General features: G+C 51.0%; 10 protein-coding genes across 10 annotated transcripts; 6 read left to right on the forward strand and 4 right to left on the reverse strand.

Moving 5' to 3' along the window:
• Positions 1-534: 534 nt before the first annotated feature.
• On the forward strand, positions 535-2,649 carry AUEXF2481DRAFT_71274 (uncharacterized protein; the record flags this gene model as incomplete). Its single annotated transcript, XM_013483531.1, has 1 exon — positions 535-2,649. The coding sequence occupies one exon, from the start codon at positions 535-537 to the stop codon at positions 2,647-2,649; it is 2,115 nt and encodes a 704-aa protein (XP_013338985.1).
• Positions 2,650-3,140: 491 nt separating this feature from the next.
• AUEXF2481DRAFT_71269 (uncharacterized protein) lies at positions 3,141-5,193 on the forward strand (the record flags this gene model as incomplete). The annotated part of the gene is made up of 2 exons (XM_013483529.1): positions 3,141-4,894; positions 5,070-5,193. 2 exons carry the CDS (start codon positions 3,141-3,143, stop codon positions 5,191-5,193), a joined length of 1,878 nt encoding a protein of 625 aa, XP_013338983.1.
• Positions 5,194-5,287: 94 nt separating this feature from the next.
• AUEXF2481DRAFT_9383 (uncharacterized protein) lies at positions 5,288-5,668 on the forward strand (the record flags this gene model as incomplete). Its single annotated transcript, XM_013483493.1, has 1 exon — positions 5,288-5,668. The coding sequence occupies one exon, from the start codon at positions 5,288-5,290 to the stop codon at positions 5,666-5,668; it is 381 nt and encodes a 126-aa protein (XP_013338947.1).
• A 174-nt stretch (positions 5,669-5,842) lies between these two features.
• Positions 5,843-6,829, reverse strand: AUEXF2481DRAFT_568224 (uncharacterized protein). Its single transcript, XM_013483541.1, has one exon. The coding sequence runs from the start codon at positions 6,391-6,393 to the stop codon at positions 5,881-5,883; it is 513 nt and encodes a 170-aa protein (XP_013338995.1). The 5' UTR covers positions 6,394-6,829; the 3' UTR covers positions 5,843-5,880.
• A 428-nt stretch (positions 6,830-7,257) lies between these two features.
• AUEXF2481DRAFT_113546 (uncharacterized protein) lies at positions 7,258-11,824 on the reverse strand. Its single transcript, XM_013483542.1, has 4 exons — positions 11,568-11,824; positions 9,014-11,516; positions 8,850-8,961; positions 7,258-8,794 (listed from the first exon to the last, which is right to left on the reverse strand). The coding sequence occupies exons 1-4, from the start codon at positions 11,787-11,789 to the stop codon at positions 7,267-7,269; spliced, it is 4,365 nt and encodes a 1,454-aa protein (XP_013338996.1). The 5' UTR covers positions 11,790-11,824; the 3' UTR covers positions 7,258-7,266.
• Positions 11,825-12,104: 280 nt separating this feature from the next.
• Positions 12,105-13,754, reverse strand: AUEXF2481DRAFT_45034 (uncharacterized protein). Its single transcript, XM_013483508.1, has one exon. It carries the CDS (start codon positions 13,413-13,415, stop codon positions 12,327-12,329), a length of 1,089 nt encoding a protein of 362 aa, XP_013338962.1. The 5' UTR covers positions 13,416-13,754; the 3' UTR covers positions 12,105-12,326.
• Positions 13,755-13,867: 113 nt separating this feature from the next.
• AUEXF2481DRAFT_9385 (uncharacterized protein) lies at positions 13,868-14,989 on the forward strand (the record flags this gene model as incomplete). The annotated part of the gene is made up of 3 exons (XM_013483494.1): positions 13,868-13,921; positions 13,970-14,585; positions 14,634-14,989. 3 exons carry the CDS (start codon positions 13,868-13,870, stop codon positions 14,987-14,989), a joined length of 1,026 nt encoding a protein of 341 aa, XP_013338948.1.
• Positions 14,990-15,261: 272 nt separating this feature from the next.
• On the forward strand, positions 15,262-15,969 carry AUEXF2481DRAFT_9386 (uncharacterized protein; the record flags this gene model as incomplete). The annotated part of the gene is made up of 1 exon (XM_013483495.1): positions 15,262-15,969. One exon carries the CDS (start codon positions 15,262-15,264, stop codon positions 15,967-15,969), a length of 708 nt encoding a protein of 235 aa, XP_013338949.1.
• A 41-nt stretch (positions 15,970-16,010) lies between these two features.
• Positions 16,011-17,009, reverse strand: AUEXF2481DRAFT_9387 (uncharacterized protein; the record flags this gene model as incomplete). The annotated part of the gene is made up of 2 exons (XM_013483496.1): positions 16,011-16,907; positions 16,956-17,009. 2 exons carry the CDS (start codon positions 17,007-17,009, stop codon positions 16,011-16,013), a joined length of 951 nt encoding a protein of 316 aa, XP_013338950.1.
• Positions 17,010-17,270: 261 nt separating this feature from the next.
• AUEXF2481DRAFT_71266 (uncharacterized protein) lies at positions 17,271-18,469 on the forward strand (the record flags this gene model as incomplete). The annotated part of the gene is made up of 2 exons (XM_013483527.1): positions 17,271-17,694; positions 17,751-18,469. The coding sequence occupies 2 exons, from the start codon at positions 17,271-17,273 to the stop codon at positions 18,467-18,469; spliced, it is 1,143 nt and encodes a 380-aa protein (XP_013338981.1).
• Between the last annotated feature and the right edge of the window lie 306 nt (positions 18,470-18,775).

Below are 18,775 nucleotides of genomic sequence, written 5' to 3' on the forward strand. Positions count from 1 at the left end.
GGATATCTCAGCAAGTCGACATGATTTGTAGGTCTTTACAATCGGGTCGTCGATAGACAGGAGCCTCGAGAAGATAAGACAATCAGTCTGTATCGCATCGCTTCTGTTTTCCAGCTCGTTATTCTGAGTGCAAACTTTACCAGAGCCTCAGCGGGACTGACAAATTCGACAGCGGAGCCGACAATTTGGGAAAGCCGACGTCGTTGAAACCCAGCGCAAGGCTGACGATGAGCCCCGCGTTTATGGATAAGGCCGCGGTCATGCACAACTCGCCGTCGGCCGGCGAAAGCGGCGGAAGTCGACTCCTGCGCGACCGGCGAAATAGATACGCGGTACACGCCTTGAACGGCCGCGGACACGGCAATAGTGGCAGTGACGAGCTTACTTAGCCAGTAGTCATGCATTATTAGTTCCGCTTTCTTCGCTGTGCTGTCAACAGGACCAACCGACCTCTCTCTTCTCGTAACGACCAAGGAGAGCCAACACAGCGCCAACGCAAGCATGAACCACGAATTATCCAACGCTGGAGGCAAGATGGAGCTGCCGTCAGCGCGGCCATACGCCTTTAGATTCCGACCAGAATCCACCGCTGTGGTCATCATTGATATGCAGCGAGACTTCTTGGATCGCGGTGGTTTTGGTGAACTGCAGTGTGGCAATGCCGAAATCTTTGAGAACGTTAGACAAATTGTTCCGCAGACCAAAGAGGTCCTCAAGGCAGCTCGGAAACTCGGACTCCACGTCATACACACCAGAGAAGGCCACACTCCCAATCTCTCAGACTTGCCAGCATCCAAACGTCTGAGACAGAAGGCTGCGCCCTCGGGTCACCATCACATCGGCATCGGAGATGAAGGGCCTATGGGTCGTCTGCTGGTACAAGGAGAGTACGGCCACGATATTATTGATGATCTCAAGCCAGTCCCTGGGGAGACTGTGATCGATAAGCCTGGTAAAGGCTCATTTTGGAACACGACTCTGCACCGATCGTTATTGGCCAGAGGCATCACGCATCTTCTTATTGCAGGTGTGACTACCGAGTGTTGTGTGAACACGACATTTCGAGAGGCTTCTGACCGAGGTTTCGAGTGCTGCGTTCTCACCGACTGCACATCAGGCTTTGAAGGATCATTTGTTGACAGCACATTAAACATGCTCTGCTCGTACGACGGTCTCTTCGGCTATGTATGCGCATCCAATGAGCTCCTTAACTATGCTCACGACTCACATCCCACTCCTCCAAGGACTCCGCCCGGCTTCCAGGGAGATTTGTCTTTGGCATCATTACAGCGACAGTTCAAGAACAGGGAAATCACTGTAGTAGAGGTCGCCAAAGATGTAAGCAGGAGGGTCTCAGAATATCAGAAAAAGGACCCCGCTGTGTGGACATACCTGCAGAGTGGCGAGAAGCTGTTGAAAGCGGCTCAAGCTCTTGAAGAGCGATACATGCATCAGCCTCTTCCTCCACTCTACGGCATACCTTTCGCAGTGAAGGATAACATTGACGTTGAGGGTATCTTCACGACAGGGGCTTGCCAGCAGGCCTCGTATATGCCGAAGAAGTCCGCTAAGGTTGTCACTGCTCTGATCCGTGCAGGCGCGCTTTTCATTGGTAAGACCAATCTTGATCAACTTGCAGCGGGATTGTCAGGATGCAGATCACCTTTTGGCTATCCACGGAGTGTGTTTGATCATGAGAGAGTCTCCGGTGGCTCGTCATCAGGGTCTGCAGTAGCGGTCGCGGCAGGTCTTGTGACATTCGCCCTCGGCACTGATACCGCCGGCTCAGGAAGAGTGCCCGCCGCGTTCAATGGAATCACTGGTTTCAAGCCAACCAGGAGTACCCTCTCAGCGGAGGGTCTGGTACCTGCCTGCAGAAGTTTGGACACAATCTCCATCTTGGCACTGACTGTCATTGAAGCGAGGGTCGTGTGGCTTGTCGCGGATGAAGGTCCAGATATGTCGGATCCTTTCGCCAAGACTCAGCAATCCCTGCCATTGTGGCATGTGGACTTCCGAGGTGTGAGAGAAGGAGGATTCGTGTTCGGTGTGCCGCCCGCTAGTGCTTTGGCAATTTGCACACCAACGTATCGCAAGCACTTTGATATCGCTGTAGAGCGACTGGAGAGATCTGGTGGTGTCCGAAAGGAAGTTGAATGGACACCATTTGAGGGTGGCAGTCAGCTGTTGTACAACGGCGCTCTCATGAACGAGCGTGTACAATGTGCCGATCCCGAATTTCTACTCAATAACCAGCAGCACCTGCACCCGACAACACGCAAACTGTTCGAAGCAGCTATGGGGAGAGATCTAAAGCCATGGGACGTCTATCGCGATCAGCATCTGCAAGCGACCTACACTCGACAAGCTGCCCTCATTTTCGAGGAGATTGATGTGCTTCTTGTGCCTACGACGACATGCCATCCAACAGTGGCAGAAATGGAGAGCGACCCAATTACCTTGAACGCAAAGCTCGGAGAATTCACACATTTTGCTAATGTCTTGGACTTGTGCGGTATTGCGGTGCCTGCAAGCTGCTACGAGGAGAACGCGGCAGAGCCATTACCGTTTGGTGTAACACTCATTGGGGCATCAGGAACAGACGGAAAGGTGTTTGATATAGCTAAAGTCTTTGAGGAAACGGCATGAGCCGATAGATGCGAAGTTTGACTTGTTGAGCGACTGATTGAATAGAACATTACACTGCGTATGATGAATGTGATGGTATCTTGCGTGGGAGTACTCTTCAAAAGCGCGGCAAGGTTGTACCGAATTTCTACCGAAAACGCGACAAAACGGAGGAGGTCGCGACTCGCGGCTCATATTGCAGCACACTCACTATACTCAATACGTGTACTTACGCAATAGTTCAGTGCCTTATGATATCCACGATGCCTTGATTGCCTGAGATGCCTGATTTCTGTCGTCGCGGGAATTTCCCGCAAAGCAAGGCGGATAACAATGAACCGCCATATTGACTTGTCGAAGATGATTGTGCCACGCCGCTATCGCTCACTCGGCAGTGCTTGAGCTTCCCCACGCTTCCTTATCTATTGGGTCAATCTTCTCTCGAGTCAATGGTTGTCCTTATCGACGTCTTCAACTCGCGCATTTGCGGTTAAAGGTAGACTAAATTATCAATGCCGCCAGGCGCTAGAAGAACTCGGCCTTGTGATGCGTGTCGCAAGCGCAAGACCAAGTGCCACACCGAGGATTCGGAGAGAGTCTGTGTGCTTTGCAGATTCCACGGTCAACGTTGCACATACGAACAGAACCCCAGACCAAGGAGACGTACTGTATCATCGGCGGAGAGCATCAGCGGATACCGTACAGGACTGAGCCCACATACCACCAGGACGATACCTGGGACCGGTGTCGAAGAATATGATGCTTTACCGGACGGCACAACCTTGCTCAAACGGACCCTCGGTCTGCAGAATCTACACCACAGCCAATACTTAGGAGTCAACAACTCTTTGAACGTGTGCGGACTAAATCTCAAGAACAGTGTACACGCCAATGTACGGCCCGAAAATTGCATCAAGGTTCGCTATGTCCATCAGGATCACGCCTTCAAGATTCTATCGGATGCAAGTGTCCCGGTAAATGCTGATGAAACATCGGTATTGGACGCCATTGAGAGCTCAGTCTACGGTCATGGACCCGATCTTGTTGATTTATACTTCCGAATTGTTCATCCCGCCTTTCCAATTTTGCACAAGCAGGTCTTCTTGGAGAAGTATGCGCGTTCGTATCGCGAGTTTTCTCCACCACTACTGGCAGCTGTATATCTCTTAGCATCGGGCTACTGGAGCTACAGTGACTCTCTGAATACAAAATCAAAGCCTCCGACTGAGCCCTTGAAAAGACTTGCTTTGGATTCCCTCCATATTGCGATGCAGCGAGCGAAGCTTTCGACTATTCAGGCATGCTTACTGATCTCACAAGAACAAGCTACAGACTTCAGAGATGCCTCTAGCGAGACCCACTTGAGCATGACTTCTCAGCTCGTGCAGCTCGCCCATCGACTTGGCTTACATCTAGACGCCGCAGAGTGGGACATTCCAGAATGGGAGATCGGTCTTCGACGGCGCTTGAGTTGGGCTGTGTTCATGCAAGAAAAATGGCTAGCACTCGTGCATGGACGACCGTCTCTTATATCCTCCGAAACGTGGGATGTCGGGACTCTGGAGCCTGAAGACTTCCCCGAGACCGACGAGGATGACACTGTTGGTAGCTCTGAAGTCGAAAAAGGCAGACTCGTTTTCATGCACATGGCTGGTCTAGCCGAGATGCTGTCGGATCTATTGGTTGATCTGTTCTCACCGCGCGCACAACGCTTGATCCGATCTGACTCAAATGCTCTTGTAGGCCTCCTAGAGCGAATTAAACCTTTACAAATCAGGCTCAAAGACTGGTTTGCGACATTACCTGAAGGACTAAAGAAAGATACTGCGACGTCGATGAAGCTATCCTCAGTTGGCTATTTGCGACTAGCCTACCTTGCGATCGAAGCTAGTATACACCGTCAAATCACTTTGACGCTGGTACAATGTCCTCAGACCGATTCGCAACTAATCACAATTTGTCGCAATGCAGCCAGAGAACGATTCACCAACGCTTTCGATTTCTTGAACGGGCTACAAGCATCACATCTGGCGTCTTTCTGGTACCTGACGAGTCCCGAGTGCGCTGCAACGATTTATCATCTGGGCAGTCTTCTCGAAACCTTAGCAGAAGACATGGAAGAGAAGGAAAATCTCGGACAAATGCTTAAGGCGTGTCGATGGGCATTTAAAGTCAACAGGGAGGCTGGTGCAAGCTTCACGAGGCACGCGTTGTCATTACTGGATGCTTCAGAGAGAGTCACAGTCATTTCAACCGGAGAATCAAGGTTCACCGCATCACCTTCCACCGCTAGAGATGATATGCTGCAAGGGTTGAGTCCTGGTATGCTAAGCACGTTAAACATGATCCAGCAAGCTCAGCTCCCGCAACAAGGATGGTCTTTTGACGACGATCACTTTCCTGGACAGGAGTTCGCATGATAACATCAGGTTATCTGATAGCGAGCATGATTATGTGCTTGGCGGCTACCAGGCCGACGGCCGGCGGCGGTCCGCTTCGCCGAACTCTAAAGTGGGCAGCCACCAATGGATGCTTCTTCAAAACATCCTTAAGAGCTCATATTGAGAGCTGCTGCTATGATTCGATCAGTCCGGCAAAAACTCTTTGCACAATCACCTCTCGTTTCATGACGTCGGTCCTCAGTGTCACTATAGAAACTATGGAAGTTGCGGTTGTTGGCACCCACTTGTCTGGATTTCCCTTGAACCAAGACATTACATGCCTCAATGCCACTTTCAAACAGAGCACAACCACATCTCCAAACTATCGCCTGTTTGAACTTCAAGGCACAATACCGGCAAAGCCTGGCTTAATGAGAGTATCAGATGGTGGCGCACGTATCGAAATTGAGATCTGGGCCGTCCCAATTGCTGCGATCGGCACGTTCCTGAGCACTGTACCTTCACCGCTGGGCTTGGGAACGATTGAGATTTATGGAGGGAGATGGGTCAAAGGATTCATCTGCGAGCCGTATGGCTTGGAAGGTGCAAAGGACATCACTGAGTATGGTGGTTGGAGAAAGTTCAAGGAGCGGTCTTGATGATTATCTGTTCTATTTTCAAAGAGGACGATCGCGCAAGCACATTTCGGCCAAGCATGCAGTCGCATCTCAGACTTATCCAAGTTTTGCTCTTTACTCTTCGCGATCAGCTGGACCATCCTACTTCTCGCCCTGATTCTACGGCCGTAGAAGTAGAAGATGACAGGGATAGGAATACAAGCCACCTCCAACAAACCAAGCAGTGTGCCTCCTCAGCGCAATCTCAATGTCGAATATAGCGAAGGACCTGCAAGTGGAAGACAACCACCCATGACACTTCTCAGTACAGCATTACCCGACGCAGCTGATGCGGCATAGATGCCATAAGATCTCTCCAAATAACTGATAGCATAAATAAAAACACAAGCACGATGGAAACTCGTTTCGAGGATGTCATCAGAGTGAGTCATCCTGGTGATTGAGATATGACTTCTTTTGACGAGCGTAAGTTGCTCGTGAATTGCGGCTCCCTGAAAGCTGCCAATCCTTCGAGGACAGGGAGACCGAACAGAAATGGTTATTGAAAGAAGCTCGTATAAGGTTCGTTTGTTCCCGGTTCCAGGCGGGCAGTCACACAAAGTTTCTGAAACCACCCAAGGACTATGGCTTATATCACATTGATGGATAACGACTTTCACCTCTTTCACAACCTGTCTCGCCGTCCGAGTATGTCGGAGCTTAACTTTGACACACCCTGTGCGGAAGCAATATTCAATGCTGAGCATCCATATCGTCACCGCAACTTTCAATTCCAAGGCGATGGCACAGTGCTGCAAGCTCTCCAGTATCTGCTCAAGAAGCCTGATCTGACAGTCGAGCTTAACTCGACCAGCTTGGATATGCTACTCTTCATTGGTGGTGAGTTTCCTTGCCCAATCTGTGATTCACGAGACACTTATGCTAGCAGTACTGTATTCTCATGTCGCTCTAAGGCTCGAACAGCGTGAGATTGTGCAATTGAGTGATCTCCCTGACTCCCTCTCTCGTAGTTTGGATGTATGGTATCAGCGGTGGTAACATCAATGGGAGCAACGGGGTACCCTCGATTGGATCGAGACTGGCCTGCTCCAAGTAGCTCACGACTACTGGCTTACGACTCGGCTACAACTCAGCCGGCCGGATCTTATCAGTCCGAGCGTTTGCCGATACTCATGTGTTGAGCCACTGGAAAGCACAAGGACCGAAATCCCGGATCCAGTAAGTGCTGAGTAGTCTGGCCACAAACGACGAACAAGCTACCATAAGCATTGTGGGAATGTCTTCAACGGAAACACTTTGAAACATTCCCTCGTTCGTAATGCAAAAGAATGGCGTGGTTTTCCGTCCCGAGATGGCTTTCGTTACATTGTTACTGTCTGCTGCCTTCTATGTTACTGATCCATATTTACTGCGCTTGATCTTTGGCTTCCTGTTTGCAGTCATCATATTGGGATTGGTTTTGCGCACAAGGTTCACTTTTAGCATGGATGAGCGAGGAAGAAGGCATCCCCCGATAATCACAATGGTATCGACCACTCTTAATTTGCTCAAATGAAACAGGTGGTGGAAAAAAAAAACGAACACATCATCTATATTCTCAAAAAAAAAAACCCTCCATTCTAATTCTGAGCCTCCCATAGCTTTCTCCACCACCCATCTTCCACCCCCATCAAAACACCCGGTTCCCCAATCTCCACAATTCTCCCCTCATCCATGACGACAACTCTATCACAACCAACCAAACTGCTCAATCTATGCGCCACACTAATGACAGTATGATCTCTAAACTCCGTCTCTATAATTTTAGCCATCAACTCGTCAGTAAGTTTATCCACACTCGAAGTCGCTTCATCTAGAATCAAAATCTTGGCTTCCGACTTGCGTAACATGGCTCTGGCGAGACAGAAAAGCTGTTTTTGACCTTGAGAGAGACCGAGGTCTTTGATGGGGGTAGAGAGGCCGCCGCGACGGGCGATGATGGACCAGAGCTGAACAGTCTCGAGTGCTGCAATGATGGCGTCGTCGGAAATCACATTTGAACTTGTCTCGGTGTCGATTTCGGAGAATGGTGCGCAGTGGGGAGCGGCGTTGAAGCGGACGGTGCCGGAGAGGATATAAGGTTCCTGAGGAATGGCGATGATGGAACTCCTGATCTTTTGTCGGGGGATGGTGGAAAGATTGAGGTTGTCGATTGTCACTGTGCCGGTACGGGTAGGCAAGAGTCTGAAGAGCACGGCGATCAGTGTTGATTTGCCGGATCCTGTTCTGCCGCAGATTCCTATTTTCTCGCCCGTACGAACAGACAGGGATACATCGCGCAGCACAAGTGGCTTTTCAGGCCCATAGCCAGCGGAGATTGACTCAAATGTTACTGCGCCAGCCTGAGGCCATGAAGAAGGTGGTGTCTCGTTCTCGGAAGGCAGGTCTTCAGGCTGTACTTCGAGTTCAAGCTGCTTCAGACGTGCGACAGCTCCAATTGAAGTCTCCAAAGTCGTCCAATGCGAGATGAGTTCAGCAAGACTAGAGCTGAATCCCATGACGGAGATCAAAGCCACACCAATCTGTCCACCGGAAGTTTGATGGCTAAACTGCGTAGCGAAAGCAACCAGTGCAATGGCTATAGCAGCGACCACAAGGGCTAGAGTGAGACCAAGCCATTGTTGAATCATATAAAGAAGATAGACAGGTTTCTGTGAAGCATCCAGTTTCTGCAAGAAGCTGTTGTAAAAGCTCGATTGCCACTGGAAAGCACGAATAGTTACCAGACCTTCCTGAGTCTCTGAAAAGTGGGTGAACAATGGCGACTTCATCTCGAGATCCAGCAGGCGAAGTTGGCGACTTGTCCGCAGGTAGAATTTTTGAATGGCATAGAGAACTGCTCCGATAAAAGGGATGAAAGCTACAAGATAATATGCTCCGTAGCAAATCAGAGCGCCTTGCCATATGATTTCGGACACGGTGGCACTGAGCTGGAGCAGTGCGATTGGCAGCGAGGTGTCAATAATGGTCATGTCTTGGCTGAAGCGATTGAGAATGATCCCAGCATCGGTCTTTGCGAAATAGCTGAGTGGTGCGGCGGTGATCGTGGTGAGTAGAGTCCAATGCAGTCTTAGTCCACTTCGAGGGATGATCTTGATTAGTAGTACCCTGCAAGAGGTTAGCTCACGCGTTCGAACTTGTCTAGTGTAGCCCATATATATACCATAGTGAGATGTAGTTAAACAATAGGTTGCAAATGGAAATGACAAACATGACAGAGATGTACATGTCCATATGAGCCCCTTGATCTTCTGCCCAAAACTGGACCCATAAATCTAGTTTGAGGTCAGCGAAAAATTGGTCGTAGCAGTAAAGCGGGACACGAACCTGGAAGCGAAAATAGGCTGACTTTGATGAACTCGCACGCAAGAAACGCCGTGAAAAGCATCGCCCCTACACGTTTCCCGTAATACTTGTAGATGGAGAAGTCACCCAATCTACGATCGTTAGGGGCTATATCATCTGACGAGACAGGCTCTGCGACGATGCCATCGGATTCTTGTGTACGTTCTCTCGGATCTTCATGGCTCAATTGATCTCTGGCTTCAATGGCAAGTCTCTTGATGTAGCCTTGGTTGGCCACAAGATTGTTGAAAGTTCCTTGTTCGACAACGGCACCGTCTTTCCCAAGCGCGATAATGTGATCGGCTGCATGCAAATGATGCACAGCCTGAGTTGCGAGTATCACAGTAGTGTTGTTCTTCTTGAACAAGCCTCGCTGAGACAACAGTCGTTCGAAGACCAGTTGCTCGGTCTTGGCGTCCAAAGCGCTGAAGATATCATCAAGCAAGACAACTACTTTCCTTGCATATACTGCACGAGCAAGAGCAAGTCGTTGACGTTGCCCGCCACTCACATTCAACCCTCGACTTCCAATCAAGGTATCGTCTCGATTGATGAAGCGACTCACATCGACGTCGAGTCCACAAGAGAAGACAACTTCTTCATACCAAGGTGCATGGTAAGAGCTGCTTCCCGTGATGATCTCCTTGATGGTCTGATTTGGTAACCAGGCAGATTGCTGACAGTAGGCAATATCGGCATTACGTATGCGAACGAAACCTTTCAGATTTTGGATTTCTCCCAGCAGACCGAGGAGAAGACTAGTCTTACCAGAACCGACTGGCCCCACAATCATGGTGACAGTACCTGACCTGATCGTAGATGAAAGATCCTTGAGTACCGATGTGTTGCTCGAATAACCAAACGAGCATTCATCAAAAGTGATTGGAGCATCCCCGGAACTTGTTGTGCTTTTGACAGGCATGGCCCGCAATTCGATCGCAGATGAGGCAGGTGACGGTCCAGGCGTGATTCTGCTGTTCATGATACGATTGTCGCTCCGTGTTTCGGCCAGAAGATAGTTCTGAATGCGCTCGAAACAGCCAAGGGCTCCCATGAATCCAGGAATGTCCGCCGTGACTATCGACAAAGGTCTGTCGACCAAATTTATAAGTGAGATGAGACCGTAAGCTTTTGCTGCAGTAAGTGCCTGACCACCATTCTGAGCTTGTAAGGCTACAGTCATAAGAACAAAAGCTTTCGCAAAGATTCCCATTAGGTTACCAAAGATGTTGAGCCAGATCGTGCAAGTCCGAACGTTAATCGACTTGTCAAGCTCGGATCTTCGCTGGTCTTGAAGCAGAGCTTGCATCCTGTTGGTGAGGCCCAACATCTTCAACGCCTTCATATCCTTGAGCAATGAAGCTGTCAGAGCCACACGCTTTTGAATAGCCGCATTCCACCTTGGCCGATGTTTCTTCATCTGTGGGCCTACCCAGAATGCGTTGGCAGATGCGCCAATCATAGCGAGCACTACTGGGGCAATACACCCGACTCCAGACCCCTGACCCAGCAGATACATGGCGATAATCACCTCGACGGTAGCAGCCCAGATCTCGTGCAAAGTTTCTGAGGTAGTGACGATATAGTCTACATCATTGGAAAGACTGACCGGGCCGGCATCTTCGAGAGCAGTGTATTGTAGATCCAGAGTTTGCTGATAAATCAAAGACGAGAGCGAGCCACGGATCATGGTCATGAATCTGAAGTTTGCATGTTGATAGCGCCCGTTAGAGATTGCGATACCAATGTAAATGATTGCAGCTGCGCCAATGAGTCCGTAGCCTATGTTTTTGTCTCGCTCCTCATTTTGAACATAGTTGATGATCCTAGTGATTAGGAATGGCTGAGAGTAATTGAAGCCGATCATTGCAAGTCTGGGGATGGCCGGAGCCAGTAGTGGCCATTTGAGACAGACTAAGGTACTCCAGAGTAGTGCATATTGGTCGCTCTTGGTCGATTTCTGCCAGGATGATTGAGCGAACTCAGCAAGATGTTCAGACGACAAGGCATCGTCCAGGGGATACAGATCCTCGAAAGATATGACCTTGCCGAAGCCAACGGCGAGAAAATGATTGAGCCACCAGAACACGCTCCGGTTATATAAACCGCTTCTAGCTTCCGGTGTCGCGTCGCGATAGGGAGATCTAAGCAGCGAGCCTTTCTCCCATGCTTCCAAGACGAGGATAACGATCTTCAGGGCCAACGCTGACGAGAAGAGACGTGCGACCTGGGCCAGGCCATTGATCTCCCACAGTGTGCGAAGCTGAATGACATCGAACAGTACAGAGAAGAACAAGTAAGCGTTCAACAATGCTGAAGGGCGGATTGACTTCTTGTGCTCTAAATTTGACAGCAAACACAACGAAATGGCTCCAACGAACGAAACGGCAGCAGCTGTGAGGGACAAGCTCGTGCGCGGTGTCGATGGCAGAGCTGTCGCAACAAGCAACCCAAGTTGGAGACCTGCATAACAGCTTGTGAAGATCTGATCTCGTCAGTTTCGTGCCACAAAACTTGAGCCCAGCATGTCACCAACCAACTTCGTATCGTGAAGACGACTTTTGGACGTCTTGACATCTCGACGTAAAATGCCAACCAGGCGGACGACAGAACCCAAGATCAGCAGAACAGAGGGCACAAGAGAAAGAAACGCTTGTTCAAAAAGTAGAGTAAAGTCAAAGGCACGACATCGCTTGTCAATTACAGGACCAAACGAATTGTCATCAGCGAAAGCGCAGGTTGTCGCGATGCTCCGCATCTGCCACACAGCTGTTTGAAGGGTAGCATTCTGCGACATTCTCTCAAGTGTCCAAAAGAAGCCGCACACACAGAAGCAATACAACTTCGTGGGGGAAGGTGTGCCATGCCCTAAATGCCATGTTCGCCGACGTTTTTAGGCAGCACGCAAAAGCACCCCAGATAAGCGGAGAAAATAAGGTTATGGAAACACCGCGAGGACAAAATTGGCAGGTGAAATTGGCACGATCGACACGTCTTAGCGGCTTGCATACGAGCCATCATCGAGTTTTCCATGTGATCGAGCACCTTGAGCCATCGTTTTGTCTGGTTTATCGCGGTGCCAGGCCCTCTTGTGCGTCAAAAGAACTTGGCCAGATATGGCAGTGCATGGGCAAGAGAGTCGAGATCTCGACATGGCAGTAGAAGGGACCTGACAGGGTCAAGTGTATGAGAGCTGCATCATCACCCAGGGTGTCATGCAAATCGACGGTAAAAAGAGGTCCGGTCTTACATATACAACAAATCCATATCTTCGAGATCAAAAGAGACGAACTCATCACCCCAATCTCAACACTCTAACAGCATTTCCACCCATAACAGCCTCTCGCGCTGCTTCATCTGTTCCAAATGCCTTTCCTACCGCCTCAGCATTAGTCTTGACACTAACCCACTCATCCCCTTCATCCTCCAATGGAGGAAAAAACGGATGATCAGTTCCAAACATACATCTATCCATCCCACTCGCTTCAATCGCTGCTTTCAACCCCGGCTCTGCATACACCACAGCATCAAGATAAATATTGCTCTTTAAAATCTCCCAAATACTTCTGCGTCCCTCGGTTTTACCTGCATGTTTCAAGTGTCCATCGTGAGCGATGCAAGATTCAATTCTACCGGCCAAGAAGGGTAAAGTGCCGCCGGAATGTGCGAGGAGGATTTCGAGGTTGGGGTAGTGGTCAAAGACTCCACTCAAGATGGCGCGGGTTATGGCGATTGTGGTTTCGAGGGGGAAGCCGAGAGCGAGGGGGAGGACGTGACCGTAATCGTTTGCTCGGTCTCCATACACGGAGGCGGGAAGTCCGTAATGGGGGTGCAAGAAGACGAGTTGTTTGGTCTCTTGCAGAGCATTCCAGATGGGGTTCATAGCAGGATCGTCGAGACCCGCACCAAGACCCGAGGTGCCAATGATGACGCCACGGGAGTACTTGAGTGCCTGCAGACGTTTGATCTCCTCTACCACTGCCTCGGCACCTGCAGATAGTGGCAGCGTACCAAAAGCATATAATCTGCCTGCATGTCTCGCACACACAGCTTCAACATCATCGTTGATCATCCTTGCAGCCTCGGCCGCCTCTCCCTTGTCACACCAATCCAACCATGGATTTGCGAGCGAGATTACAGAAATGTCAATGTGGTGTTTATCCATAAACTTGATCTTCTCCTCTTCCTCATAGTATTCGGGGCCGATTGGGCGGCCTCGTGCAGTGGATGTAGCTGCATCCTCGCTGGGGAGGATGACGAGACGTTCACCGGCGGAGGGGTTGTCAGGGAAGGTGCGCATGTATGGAACATCTTTGCGTGAGCGGAGGAGCGACACGTATGCCGGTGGATAGATGTGAGTGTGGACGTCGACGACTGGTGCCATATTTGCAGATGGTGAGTGGTGTCAAGTATTGGCTTGAGGTGGGCGTTGTGGACATGTGAGGAAGCAAAAGGCGTCGGAGTATCGCAAGAGTCTAGCAGATGAAGCTTGTACATGTCAGTCACGCCATGATCAACAAGGCGTGATGGACACCTGTCGTCTTTGACAATGTATGATTGCCATCCCAGCGATAGGAAGATACGATAAGGAAAAGTACACAAACAGCAGGTGTAGCTCAACCCCGCAATCGCAAAACCCCACCATATAGGGACATGCTTCGCCTATCATGCAGGACGTAGATAAGGAACTTGACGGAGCTGAGCGGATTGACTTTGTACTGCGATAAGCAAGTAGCCGGAAGGAAGTGGCCGATGTACAAATACCGTATGTGTCTCTATATAGGATTTTGTTAGTCATTTTCCCATAGCAACTTACCTGACCGTTATACCATCAACATGAGCACTCCTACAGTAACCACGGCGGTCGGTGCCGACGACTTGACCATTCCCGTACGTAGTCGACAAGCCATGTCTACGAGCTTGCACTGACAGCTACAGCTCATCGACTTCTCAGCCTTCCAGACCACCGACCCTAGCATCCGTGAAGCCACAGCCAAAGCCATTCTCTCAGGCTTCCAAACAGCAGGCTTCATCTACATTCGTAACCATGGCATCGATAAAGCTGCAGTGCAAGAAGCGTTCAAATACAGCGCCGAGTTCTTCAAGAGACCAGTCAGCCAAAAAGAACAGCTCGCATGGACAACTCCTGAAGCCAATCGTGGATACGTCCGCCAAGGTCGTGAAAAGACCACCGACCTCATAGATCCGGCCGAGATTGAGAGACAGCGAGCTCTTGAAGGTGCCGATCTCAAAGAGTCACTCGAAATTGGACGTGAAGGTGTCGAGGGTCTGGAGAACCAGTGGCCAGATCGGTTCGATGAAGACGGCAAAGTGTTCCGCGAGAAGATGTTGAGCTTCTTTGAGGTTTGCAAGGACCTCCATGTGCAAGTGATGCAAGCCATTGCCGTTGGTCTCGGGATTGAAGAAGGCTGGTTCGACAAGTTCTGCAATGCAGGCGACAATACGTTGAGATTGTTGCACTACCCTGAAGTGAGCAGCAAAGTGTTTGCCGAGAACAAGAACAGTGTGAGAGCAGGAGCCCACACCGATTATGGTTAGTATTGACATCAATCATGGTCCGCACTCGTGCTGACAAAAGTAGGATCCATCACACTGCTCTTCCAAGACGCGCGCGGCGGTCTTCAAGTTCTTTCTCCCATGGGGACCTACGTGAATGCGACACCGATTGAAGACACGATCGTTGTCAACGCGGGCGACCTTCTTGCGAGATGGAGCAACGACACAATCAAGAGCACCAAGCATCGCGTCGTCGAGCCACCGGTCAAGGAAGACGCAGACTTCCACCCGGCTCGATACAGCATGGCATACTTTTGCAACCCCAACTTTGATCGCTTTATCGATGCGATTCCTGGAACGTTTGATGAGGCCAAACAGAAGAAGTACCAGGGAGTGAATAGTGGGGATTATTTGGTGCAGAGACTGACGGCGACTTATTGATCGGATGAGTAGCCTGAGGAAACCTGAAGGATGATGAATGCATGTTGAATCAATCACAAAAGGTTCCCGAAGAAAGAGCGATGGGTGCAAGCATGCAAGTAGAAAAGCGTAGACAATAGACAAATTCTTGTCGAGGAAGCGGCGATCGGGCAAAAGACAGCCGAAGCAGCTGCAAAGTCTCCAGTGCCGTCACCATCCACGATCAATCTTGAATCTCTCAATTCCACATGACACTCTGTATCTCTCCTTCCCGATCGACAACGCGCCCCCACATGCCGTCGCCAATGCAAGCGCTCTACCGCGTGTTTGTGCAACCGGCGCTACTGCCGCGCACTCGCCCACTCACCATCACCCTCACACCACCAAGGTCAACCCCCCTCCGCGCCTTCTCCTCCACACCACCCCGCCTCGCCGCAAAAGGCCCCCCAGCAAAGCGCAAACAACTCTGGGACGAAGAAATCCCCGCCCGCCGCATCCAACTCGTCGACCCTGAGAGCGGCTCTCTTCAACCACCCTCCCGCCTGCGCGATCTCCTCGAAACACTGGACAGAAAGACATTTCGCGTCGTCTGCGTAACAGCACCACCGGCAGGAAACTGGACAGAAGAATGGATCCCGACGTGTAAATTGCAGGACAAGAAACAGGCGTATCAAGCTGAAAAGGCAAAGAAGAAGCTGGTGCAGCAAAAGACGGCTGCCGAGGGGACTAAGACGTTGGAGTTGAATTGGGCGATTGATGCAAATGATTTGGGGCACAGGATGAAGAGGATGCAGGAGTTTTTGGGACAGGGCAAAAAGGTCGAGATTATTCTGGCTAGGAAGAAGGGAGGGAGGAGAGCTACTCCTGAAGAATGCGAGGAGCTGTTGCAGAAGATTGGAGAGGCGGCCGAGATGGTCAAGGGGACAAAAGAGCTGAAGAAGTTTGAGGGCAAGTTGGCTGGAATGGGTAACCTGTCTTATGAGGGACCGAAGCCTACATAGACGCCGGATGTGTTTGTACAGATGAATGATAGAATACAAGATTAGACGACGCGCTTGACCTTTGAGTTGAGATCGCTCGAGTGCTCGCGGAAGATGAGGCTGAGGGCCTTTTGTTCGATAATGACACGGCCGCCCTCGAGCAAGTCCTTGACATCGACCTCGTCGACCGTCACAGCGCGAGCCTCCTTGTCCATGCCCGGGTGCGCCAGGGCGGCAAACAGCTTCTCTCTACGCTCAGCCGTGACAAACAGACTGCCGCCATTTGTGTTGTTCCACTTGTTCCACTTCAACATCTCCTTCAACCACCTCGCAGCACCGGGACCTTCAACCTCGATCTCGGCAGCCTTGCCAATTACAACCAACTCGCCCTTCTTGTAGCGATAACTCAACGCTGTCCTCCAAGCCAGATCATAGATCTTGGAAGGCAGATCGGTGCTAAAGTCTCTGGGCTTGGGACCGAATGCCACACCACCTCCTCTTAGCATGGGCGATTTCTTGTCACCCAAACGCGCACGACCGGTTCCCTTTTGCGGACGCACTTTGCGGTTTGAGCCGTGCACTTCGCTGCGGTATTTTGTGTTTGCCGTTCCCTGACGTGTGCCATCTCCTTCAAAGACGATTGCGCGGTGGAGAATGTCGCGGCGTAGTGGCAGTAGCAGATGTGTGCTGGGATATGTGACAGTGTTGATGGGTTCGACCGAGGGGAAGTCGTGGATTGTGCATGTAGCGGTTGAGAGGAAAGGGTTTGGCGGTTGTTGGAAGAGGCGGCCGGCCTGAGTAGCTGGTGTGGACGGCGGCGGTGTGAATTGGTCATTCAGAATGGGAGTAGTCGCTGTAGATGAGAGGGCGGCATCATTGTATGACTGGGCGATGGTGGCAGCGGGTGCCTCGGGGGCGGATGCAGGTAGAGATTCCGTAGCCAGTCCGCGCGCAAACACCTGAGGACGTTAGTCGCTGCCTTGATTGCAACAGACAGACAGACATACGGAAGGAGCCGATCTCCAGCGGGCGCAAGTGACGACAGCTCTTCGTGTGGCCATGATGTGGATGTGTGGAACAAGTAAGTGATTGCGGCGGAAGGAGCGATCTGGTGGTGCTGCTTGATGCGGAAGTTGTCGACACGAAAAAGTCGGTCTTGGCGGAGACTTGCGACATTCGCGGCTTCCCAATTCAAAGCGTCTGACCATCTGCAGGCAGCAGGCAGTCACGACACACACGCAGACATGGCTTCATCTTCACGAGCGCTACGAGGCCTTTCCGCCCGCGCCTTTTCCACATCGGCTCCCGTCGCCGAAGAGGTCATGGCCACCACGACAGCCGCAGCGGCAACGACCTCTTCTCCGCCGATATCTTCTCTGGACCGCGACAATGTCTTCACTCCCCGAGCTGAGCGCAAGCTCCTTCGCACCCGCGGCCTCACTCCCATTGGATCTCGCAGACGTCGCGCCGCCATCCTGTCGGGCTCGCGTATCCCCTTTGAGCAACTTCCCTACCAATGTTTCCAAGAAGCCCGCAAAGTCTTGATTCAGCACCGCCAGGAAAAGGTCGAGGATATCGAGGCTGAGCGTCAGAAGATTGCCAGACTGAAGGCTGCGAGTGTGGAGCCTCAGAACGAGCAACGGCAACAACACCGCATCAACAGCATGGAGCGCTACTTGGAGCAACTCAAGATTTACGCAGACATCAACGACCCCATGGTCAAGAGGAGGTTTGAGGATGGCAAGGGTATGCACACACATCGTAGATGAAGAAGAAGCAGGACTCAGACTGACTCGATGCAGGCGACATGGACAAGCCCATCTACCGCTACCTCGCCGACAAAAAGTGGCGCCAATACGACCGTATGATCATCATGCAGCGTATCACCCAGATGAACGTCGTACCAGACGTCCTCCCCGCCATCGATCCCACCCTCAACGTCGACATCTCGTTTGGTCCTCGCGACGTGCAGCCTGGAGAGTTTGTCGACAGCAGAGTCTCCGAAGTGCCAGCCCACCTCAACATCCAACCCTACAACAAGGGCGAGCGCTACGTCAGCATTGCAATCGTCAACCCCGACGTGCCCAACGTAGAGGCTGACGGCTTCGACTACCGCTGCCACTTCCTCGCCTCCAACATCAAAATCTCTCCCACACAGACTTCCGTCTCGCTCGCAAACTTGACAGACGACCAAGTCATTCTTCCCTGGTTGCCCGCCTACACCCAAAAGGGTCTTGCATACAGCCGCATGTCCGTCTTTGTCCTCGAGCAAAAGGACGGCCAGATCTTGGATGCAAAGGCCCTGTCGCAAAGATACGAGCACGACGACTTTATCCTTCGAAGCTTCGTTGACCGTCATGTCTTGAAGCCTGTCGGTGTCAATCTGTTCCGAAGCAGATTTGACGAGGGCACTGCTGGTGTCATGCAGAGAGCTGGCATCCCTGGTGGAGATGTCGAGTTCAAGAGGAAGAAGATTGAGCCTCTGCCATACAAGAAGTTGCCTGGTTCGAGATACAGGTAGATGGTTTCGCTCTGTACTATACTTACTCTTCTATATATCATGTACCAAAACTATGTATCGAATATCAGGCATTGAAGAATTTGCTTCCGTGTTGACAGGCTGACATGTTCCAGAATCGATTTCTGTGATTTCTTCTTTTGAGCGGTTTATAACTTTGCGATAACATCTCAACGGTGATCATCCTTGTATTCGTGCCCAACCTGATGATTGATTACATGTCGAAGCGACTTTTCCGGAGAAAGGCGCGATCGGCTCTTCGTCGGCCTCGAGTCAACATCACCATTTCGCCATGTCAAAGCTAGAGAC

Source organism: Aureobasidium subglaciale (assembly GCF_000721755.1).
Source record: "Aureobasidium subglaciale EXF-2481 unplaced genomic scaffold scaffold_41, whole genome shotgun sequence".
NCBI classification, from domain to species: domain Eukaryota; kingdom Fungi; phylum Ascomycota; class Dothideomycetes; order Dothideales; family Saccotheciaceae; genus Aureobasidium; species Aureobasidium subglaciale.